At 29.3% G+C, this 8,972-nt stretch overlaps 1 protein-coding gene and 1 long non-coding RNA gene across 6 annotated transcripts in view; one reads left to right on the top strand and one right to left on the bottom strand.

The window, feature by feature from the left end:
• Positions 1–2,917: 2,917 nt before the first annotated feature.
• On the bottom strand, positions 2,918–5,613 carry LOC105852791 (uncharacterized). The gene is made up of 3 exons (XR_001144714.3): positions 5,488–5,613; positions 3,735–3,913; positions 2,918–3,173 (listed from the first exon to the last, which is right to left on the bottom strand). It is a non-coding gene; the product is annotated as an uncharacterized lncRNA (long non-coding RNA).
• The window catches only part of LOC101499959 (G-type lectin S-receptor-like serine/threonine-protein kinase At4g03230), a 5,477-nt gene continuing 942 nt past the window's right edge, over positions 4,438–8,972 (top strand). For 3 of the 5 annotated variants that reach the window (XM_004513496.4, XM_012719492.3, XM_073369828.1), the window contains exons 1-6: positions 4,438–5,826; positions 6,469–6,939; positions 7,726–7,890; positions 7,977–8,185; positions 8,279–8,489; positions 8,590–8,827. In XM_004513496.4, the coding sequence (XP_004513553.1) occupies positions 4,542–5,826; positions 6,469–6,939; positions 7,726–7,890; positions 7,977–8,185; positions 8,279–8,489; positions 8,590–8,827 (2,579 nt within the window). In that variant the 5' untranslated portion in view covers positions 4,438–4,541. The remainder of the gene's footprint in view (positions 5,827–6,468; positions 6,940–7,725; positions 7,891–7,976; positions 8,186–8,278; positions 8,490–8,589; positions 8,828–8,972) is intronic. The other 2 variants (XM_073369830.1, XM_027330193.2) reach the window with 2 other exon arrangements.

Here is an 8,972-nt window from a genome sequence, read left to right as displayed (position 1 = left end):
TCCTCCATTATTATTGATAACGGTTATTCATCCATAAACATCTTCAAATTAAATATTACATAGTATCATTACTGGAAAAAAAATATTTTTTAATGAAATCTATAATATCTACAAAATATATCACATGTCACTTATTAGATATGTAAAATTAATATTTAAATCAAATAGAGAGATATAATTTAGAGTTAGGCCAACAATTTGTTTTTATATATTTTTTTTATTATACTCATTATTGATATGGACTTAGAGAAAAATTTATATATTAATATTGTCACATCAAAAGAAATCTGATGTAACATATCTAACAAATACTCTTCCTCTTTTTTATTATCATACTTGCAATTTTATTTTTATTACATTTTTTTAATATAATATTTGGTAGAACTATTGATATGTCATATGTTACAAATTACAATACAATAAATATCATTTATCAGTTATTCGACATTCATTGTTACTCCATCATTATTGATAACGGTTCTTCCTCTATCATTAATGATAACCGTTCTTCTTTTTCTATGGTTTTAACTATCAATTAATATATTGCGTCATTTTAAAGGTTTCTCCATCTCTTCCTCCATCATTACATGTTTTCAAACTTTTTTCTTTTAGATAAAAATTTATTAAAATAGACTATATATATTAAAATAGACTCTTATATAAACATCATATATATTAAAATAGACTCTTACATCTTCATCAAATATTGTGCCACCTAAAAGCTCATGTGGCACATCTAAAAGTTCTGTCATGAGAAAACATTCTGCATATGTAAGTTTTCACAACTCTAATTTTTCAACTCAAAAGAAAATCTCTTTGGAACCCAATTATTTTCATAGAAGTAGATATAGTTGGAAAATTCTTTTTTTTTACACAACTTTTGAATGAGTGGTATTTTGTAACATATTATACTTATTTGCTCATTTTTCTCAAAATCTTGATTGTAACATATTGTTTTTGCAGACATATTTTAACTCATTTTAAGTATTGTGTATTCGAGAAAAAACTATGTACCATTTATATTAAAAAAGTATTTGTGGTTTTTTTACGGAGATGTTTTATATTGTCAATTTTTTTTAAAATACTACCAATTTTAAGTTTCTACATATGTTTTACCTTTACTCAACCGTACATACGAGTTGTTTGTGAAAATTCTCAAATCATGTTGTATAGAAGTCTCATACTTAAAATATTGGAATTTAGATTTTTTACTTCTTTGACATGATTGTAATGAAATGAATATTAAATGACAAACTCATTTTTATAATTTTCTAATAATATTTTGACAATAAATTTAGATTTAACAACAAAAAAAGAGCATGATTAATTTGATTTTGTGGTAGATAATTACATATATTAATATTTATTAAAATACTTTTAAGACTTTTAACACTAAATATAATTTATGAATTTTATTTGTAGGATTATCTTCACTATGCAAAACATTTTACATATTTTCAAATGTGTATTTGCCAACTCATATATAATAATTACTCAAATAAATTCACTTGAAAACAAATACTCTACAAACTAAATAAGTAGATTATATTATTTTTTGAAATATTAAAATCTTATTTACAACTACTAATATGATGAAGTATATATATTCCGCGCAACGCGCGAGTTATATTCTAGTGTTAGTTAATTGACAATTTGAAGTTTGAACTATGTACCAACCACACTTTCGGTGTTTGTGTTTGTTAGTGTCTTTTTCTTCTAATAGAATGAATTAGCATAATGATAAAAGTTGCGATATGGACGAAGTTTTATGTAAAAAAATCAGGGTTCAATATTAACAAATTAACCACTAATAATTTGTCTATAAAAAAACTACAATATAACACCGTGAAGTAGAATATGAAAATCACGATCACCGACAGTTTTTTTATTATCTTGTAAACCTAAATTAGTAGCATTAAGTATACTTTCAAGATGAAAATGTGGAATATGTATGGCATGTCCATCATTTTCTTTGAACCTACTGGCTACCAGATTCAATTAAATCTCTAACATATCTCTCACTGTCATACAAGTTAATCCTCAAGTTTTTTCCGACACATCCTTTGTTTTTTGAAGTCAAACAGATGAACTACAGATTTTAGTTACAAGCTATACTACTAAAGTAGATTAGATATCTTAGTTGGTTAATTAGTTAAGTTTGCTAGTTAGTTATATTATACTAGTTAGTTTTTTTTTTATCAAATTGACTATATTAAGTGTTTGTAACCTTAATGTAATTAAATCTTTCAATCATCGATATTATTCAATTTACTTTTTCCTATTTCTCTATTATCAATTACTTAAATCAAGAATATTGAAAAATATGAATTTTTCATGTGTCTTTGAGAAAATTAAATTACCTGGTGTCTTGGCTTGTCTCCTTTTATGCACACCAGTGCATGTATCAGCACTTGAGAAAATAATTAAGAGAATCACAGTTTTTAAAGGGATTATTACATAGATCACGGTGAGGACATATGCCTTGAGAAAATAATTAAGAGAATCACAGTTTTTAAAGGGATTATTACATAGATCACGGTGAGGACATATGCCTTGAGAAAATAATTAAGAGAATCACAGTTTTTAAAGGGATTATTACATAGATCACGGTGAGGACATATGCCTTTCTCTTCGATAGTTATCGCCTTCTGCACGATATAAAAAGTGTCACGTATGTGAAAATGTTTAAATTGTGGTTGCAGTCGCTGATACAACGTCAATTGTAATCACATTGTATTATAGTTGCATATATTTTTAAAAACCTTCGGTGTCATAACCAAGATCGCATGGTCGCACACTTTTTTCTTAAACTCTTGTGTGTAGAAAGCTTGCAGAACATTCTACGAATGCTTTTTTGTTACGAATTTATATTTAAATAAAAGAAATATTAAAAGTCAAAGTATAAAATGCATGTATGTATACCGTGCATTTCATATTTGGCTTTTAATCAGTAGTAGTATTACAAGTTGAGTTTGGCCGGTCTTTGCAATCCAACAAAGAAGAACAAATTGACTCTAGTGATGAATCTCAACTTAATTCAATTTCCGCACCATGTTTAAATGGAACATTATAACTAATAGTGGTTGGATCAACATAGCAATTTCCAGTAAGATGAAATGGAGATGAATGATTAGGAAGCAGAAGTTAGTCATTTGAACTTTGATCACTGGATTCTGCAGAAGTTGAATTCTGAAACTTTAGAAACAATAACTAATAATACAATCTCCATTTAGTTTTGCATTACATGAAGCATGAATGAAAAGAATTCCATGACAAATAGATATAACTATGAAACATAAAATAGACACAAACATTAGACACAAACATTAGACACGATGTTGACACTATAATAATTTAATAAAATAGAAATGGTCGAATGTAACCACATAGGTTAGTAACGGATAATACATAATAATCATTCAATTTCAAATGTCGGTGCTATATAGGAAATAAGTAGGTTCAGTCAAATGAATTTCATTATCATTTAAGCTTTAATTAGTAAACTGCTAGAATGCATGTTACCTTTTCTCAATTTATTTGTACGAGTATGTGAAACCAAAACTTTAGAAAAGAGAAAAAGATAATAAAATAGTTTTCCTTTTCAATCAATGATTAAATTTTTAGTCCATACTACATATCTCATGTTTTCAAAGTAAATTCATCTATATGTAAAAAACTCCAACCAAAACATTATAAGCATTTAATTAAGATTGATATAAAGAAGAGATAGATACCTATATCAGAAAATGTCACTCTAATATGCACATCACAACCACCCTCATACTCTTCTTCAAGATCATTCTCAGCATTAAATTGATCATCAGGGTTCCCAACTTTCATCCCTTTCAATCTCAGAACAATGGCACTCTTAAAGCATCCTCACCACACACATCACTTTTCCTACTGCACCCCCCTGAAAAATCTCCATTTTTCCAATTTTCAAATAGAATGAGCCTTAAACCCAGGTAAACACTTGCACATAGAATAATATTTACTAGATAGCTTCCAAAATTTCCTTCCACATGCATTAAACACACTGCGTCTATTTCTTTTCTTAACCCAAACTAACAACCATTTTTTCTCTGAATCCATTTTTAAATTCTGAAGTTGACCCCAATAGGTCATAATAAACCTTGTGTTACTGTATAATCCATTTGCCCAATAATATATGTCACATTTGCAAAAGAAATTGTCTCAAAATGACCGTCACTTTTAGTTTCTAATTCAATTTTAATTTATTTTTTTTCAATAGTAGCCTCTAATTAATACAATTTACGTCGTGTCGTATATTATGAAACTAACAAAATTAAGAAGAATATAAAATATATAAAAATGGACAATAATTGAATTATTTGACACAGTTCTTTAGACTATTCAACTAGGAAATGTGACATTATTTTAAAGGAGAGGTTGCTGAACTTTATACAAAGACCAAGACTATGAAGTAGAGACAAGGTACAAGGATGTCATTAACCATGAATGTGGCCAGAAAACCAGTGTCATCTAATCAGAGAGAGAGAGTTTGAGGTCAACTAACAAACATGAGAACTGTTTTTCTTTTCTTCAACCTATTAGCTTCTTGGGTATTAGTATTCTCTTCTCCTTTGAATTTAGCAAGAGATACTTTGAACTATGGCCAGAAGTTAGTAGGCAATGAAACAATTGTTTCAGCTGGAAAAATATTTGAACTAGGCTTCTTTTCTCCAAACATCGCAGAAGGTTCAAAAAGATACTTAGGTATATGGTATCACATGCAAGATGTGTCAGAAAAACAAATAGTGGTTTGGGTTGCAAACAGAGACACTCCTGTAGATGTTGATTCCATTGGAGTTTTCCAAATAGCTGATGATGGGAATCTTGTAGTTGTTAACACATCTGGTAATAATAAACCCTACTGGTCATCCACTTCAAATTCTAATTCTTCACCAAAAAACAGGACTGTGAAACTCATGGATTCTGGTAACCTTGTGTTACAAGATGATGATGAACACAACAGAACGAAACTGTGGGAGAGCTTTGAAAATCCAACTGACACATTTCTTCCAGGCATGAATATGTATAATAATTTGAAGTTGAGCAGTTGGAGAAATGAAAACGATCCAGGAAGTGGAAATTTCAGTTTTGAGATGGAAAATGACAATAACCGTTTTATCATCCTAAACAGAACCCAAATTTATTGGGAGAGCGAAGAGTACAAGGCGTTGAATTTCAAATCAAAGTTTGATTCTACTTATGACGTCAGCGCAGAGGTTTTTAATTTGTTAAGCAACTTTAGTTCTCTTATACTGAGTAAACCATTTCCTACAAAACACTACGACAATACAAGATTGTTCCTCAATTCTAAAGGTGTGATACTGTGGGTGGACAATTTGAAACAAGGTGAGTTATCGGTTATGTGGAGGCAACCAAAAACCAATTGTTCAATTTATAATATTTGTGGAAACTTTACAAGTTGTAACGACAATGATAGGATGTGTAATTGTTTACCTGGATTCTACAATGATGACATGGGAGACAAGGTAGGTTGTAAGAGGAGAAACTCAGCATCGTGCAATGGAACGGATGACATGACATTCTTGAACTTGACTATGGTTAAAGTAGGAAGCCCAAACAAAAAATTCGCACTAAATGAAACTGATTGCAAGTCTTTATGCCTTCAGATGTGTCCACGGTGCCAGGCTTATTCATATGCTCCTCCTCCTCAGCAACGTGGTCTTAATCTTTCACCATGTTGGATCTGGACACATAATTTAACTACTCTTAAAGAAGACTATATTAATTGGGATAATCGTACACTTTATGTTCGAGTTCACAAATCAGACATAGGTATGTATATTACATCTCATGATTACTGAGTATACATTTCACATATTTTTTTAATTTGTATTATTTTCGAAAAGTTATGAACGAGAAATCTTTGAAAGATAAAACCTATATTTTAATATATATTTGTTTTTAAAAAAAATTGAAAAGAACAATATAATAAATAAGTATATAAAATATAAATTTGATCTTCTAAAACATTCTCCTCTAAGAACGAGATCGCAAACAGACTATAAGAGTTAATTATTCTCTAAAACATTCATCTCCAAAAATCAAATCGCGAACAATTATAATAGTTAATTATTGATTGTTTATAAATAGTTAAGTAGTTAGTTATCTAATTTTTACAAGTTTTATTTATACATAGACCATGTCATTTCATGAATTCATTTACTATCTTTTATTATCAATCCATTGATATGAACTCTAATGAGGTTTTCTATGAGATCAATTTTCTTCTATTTGATCATGTAATTTGTAACAAATCAAAATCTCATACCATATTAGATTTTTTTTATATATATCACTTTTTATAAAATTGATTTGTAAAGTAAGGGATATCTCTCTCTAAATTCTTGCACAATCTTATTTGAATTCTATTGGTATAGTTTTAGCATGTTCCTTTTATTTTATTCACTTTTGTAGCACCAACTCCAAGAAGTTGTGAGCCTTGCGGTACAAAGATAGTCCCATATCCGTTAAGTACTGGATCAAACTGTGGAGACATCACATACTTCAATTTCAGATGCATCACCTCAACTGGACAACTTACCTTCTTCAACACCACTACCGCCAACAACACCGTTAGTTACAAAGTTATTCGCGTAACGCCAAGTACAAGAAAATTTACCATTCAAAATGAGGATAATTCTTTTAATCCATATTGTGAATCTAAACTCCATCAAAATCTTATAGTTTCTTCACCGTTTCGCTTGACTAATGACAATCCTTGCTCCGAACAAGTAGATATTAGTTGGGAACCACCTTCTAAAGAACCCAAATGTGCTAATCCCGTTGACTGCATTGGTTGGAAATACTCTACTTGTAGCAAAGGAAACAAGTGTGTTTGCAATCAAAACTATTACTGGAGTGGCGAGAATTTAACTTGTAACGAAAGTAAGTAATGTTAAGAACGCTACATATTTGGAGTAGGGGTGTTCAAAAAAACCAAAAACTGAACCAAACTGCTGAACTGAACCGAATCGAACTGGTTTTGAACTGAACTGATTTATAAAAATTGAGAACCGAACTGTTTTTGAACTGATTTTTTAAAACAAGAACTGAACTGAACCGGTTTTCAGTTTAAAGAATTTAAAAAAACTAAACCGAACTGGTTTTTATTTCAAAAAACATGAACCAAATTTGTTTTTTTATAAGTAATTAGAAGTAATTATGTAAAATTTGGTCTATATGAACATAAAAACTAAGTTAAACCGATTCAGTTCAATTCAAAATAAAAAACCGGTTCACTAATTTGTAAAACCGGTTCAGTTCGGTTTTTTGAAACTGAAAATCAGTTCGGTTCAATTTTCACAAGGTTCTAGTTCAGAATTGAACTTTGCCCACCCCTAATTTGGAGAGTAATTTTGTCGTGTGAAGACATTTTTTTTTTTTATTTTATAAACTTTATGCTAATTTATTTGTTTAATAAAGAGGTGAAAGTGAAAAATTATTTATATTTCTAAAAAAAAATAAAAAAAATAAAAAAAATATTTTTTATTTTTAAAATATTTTTCGTTAATTAATATTTTATTTTATCTCAAAAATAATAGTTCACTTCGAGAGTAAAAAAAATGAACGTAATTTATAAAATGAAAATACAAGATATTGTTACAAATTAAACAGATAGTAAATTTTGGATTATTTAAGCAAGTGTTAATTTATTCTTTTATGCTATTTCAGACCTTAGATTCTCTCCTAATACTCCAAAAAAGACAATAAAAGGGAACTCCAAAAGTCGATTCACTTTGATTCTTTGCTTAACTCTTATTGGCGTGGTAACTTTGATCTGCATCATTATTTTTAGTTATGCATGTAGACGGAGAATAGCTCATATGGTTAGGCAAGGTGGGAATTCTTTCATTTTCCTTTCTTAATTATTGCTTTGAAATTTTGGATTTTTGGTTAAGCTTATATTTATTTATTGAGTTTAGAAAAGGAAAGCATACAAAGAAATATGAGAGGGAGATTTTATGACAGTGAAAGACATGTGAAGGACATTATAGACATGGAAGGATTGGATGAGAAAGACATTGAAGGAATAGAAGTTCCCTATTTTGATTTTGAGAGCATACTGAGGGCCACAAATGACTTTTCAGATGCAAACAAACTTGGAAGAGGTGGTTATGGGCCAGTTTACAAGGTGATTGATTATTATTATTAGTATCTTTTTTTTATCTTTCATGTCAATCTATATTTTAAATTGGTTAATTACATAGGGTTGTTATTATTTTAGGGTAAGCTTGACGATGGTCAAGAAGTTGCAGTAAAGAGACTTTCAAGTGTTTCATCACAAGGCTTACAAGAATTCAAGAATGAAGTTGTTTTGATAGCCAAACTTCAACATCGTAACTTGGTTAGATTACGAGGCTATTGCGTGAAAGGAGAAGAAAAAATTCTACTCTATGAATATATGCTCAACAAGAGTTTGGACTTATTTATATTTGGTTGGTCTCTAAACCTATTTATCACTTGTGATCTTTAAATGTTTTGAGTAAATTGGTTAATATTTTTTTTCTTTTAAATTGAAAATTAAAATATTCAAAGATTCGACAAAAAGCGTAATTTTGGATTGGCAAATGCGGTTTGACATAATTCTTGGAATTGCTCGTGGACTACTTTATCTTCATCAAGACTCAAGATTGAGAGTTATTCATCGAGATTTGAAAACCAGCAACATTCTTTTAGATGGGGAGATGCAACCAAAAATTTCAGATTTTGGATTGGCAAGAATATTTGGAGGCAAGGAAATAGAGGCAAACACAGAGAGGGTTGTTGGGACATAGTAAGTTCAATTCTTAGTTATTTTTCTCTTATGTTTGCATTCTTATATATTTAGAAAAAGGTCTTCCTATTATATATATATATATATATATATATATATATATATATATATATATATATATTTTCCTTCTTTTACTTATGGTATA

This window comes from Cicer arietinum, chromosome 6 (genome assembly GCF_000331145.2).
Source record: "Cicer arietinum cultivar CDC Frontier isolate Library 1 chromosome 6, Cicar.CDCFrontier_v2.0, whole genome shotgun sequence".
NCBI classification, from domain to species: Eukaryota; Viridiplantae; Streptophyta; class Magnoliopsida; order Fabales; family Fabaceae; genus Cicer; species Cicer arietinum.
The sequence above is the reverse complement of the archived record's forward strand: the minus strand, read 5'-3'. Positions and strand labels throughout refer to the sequence as shown.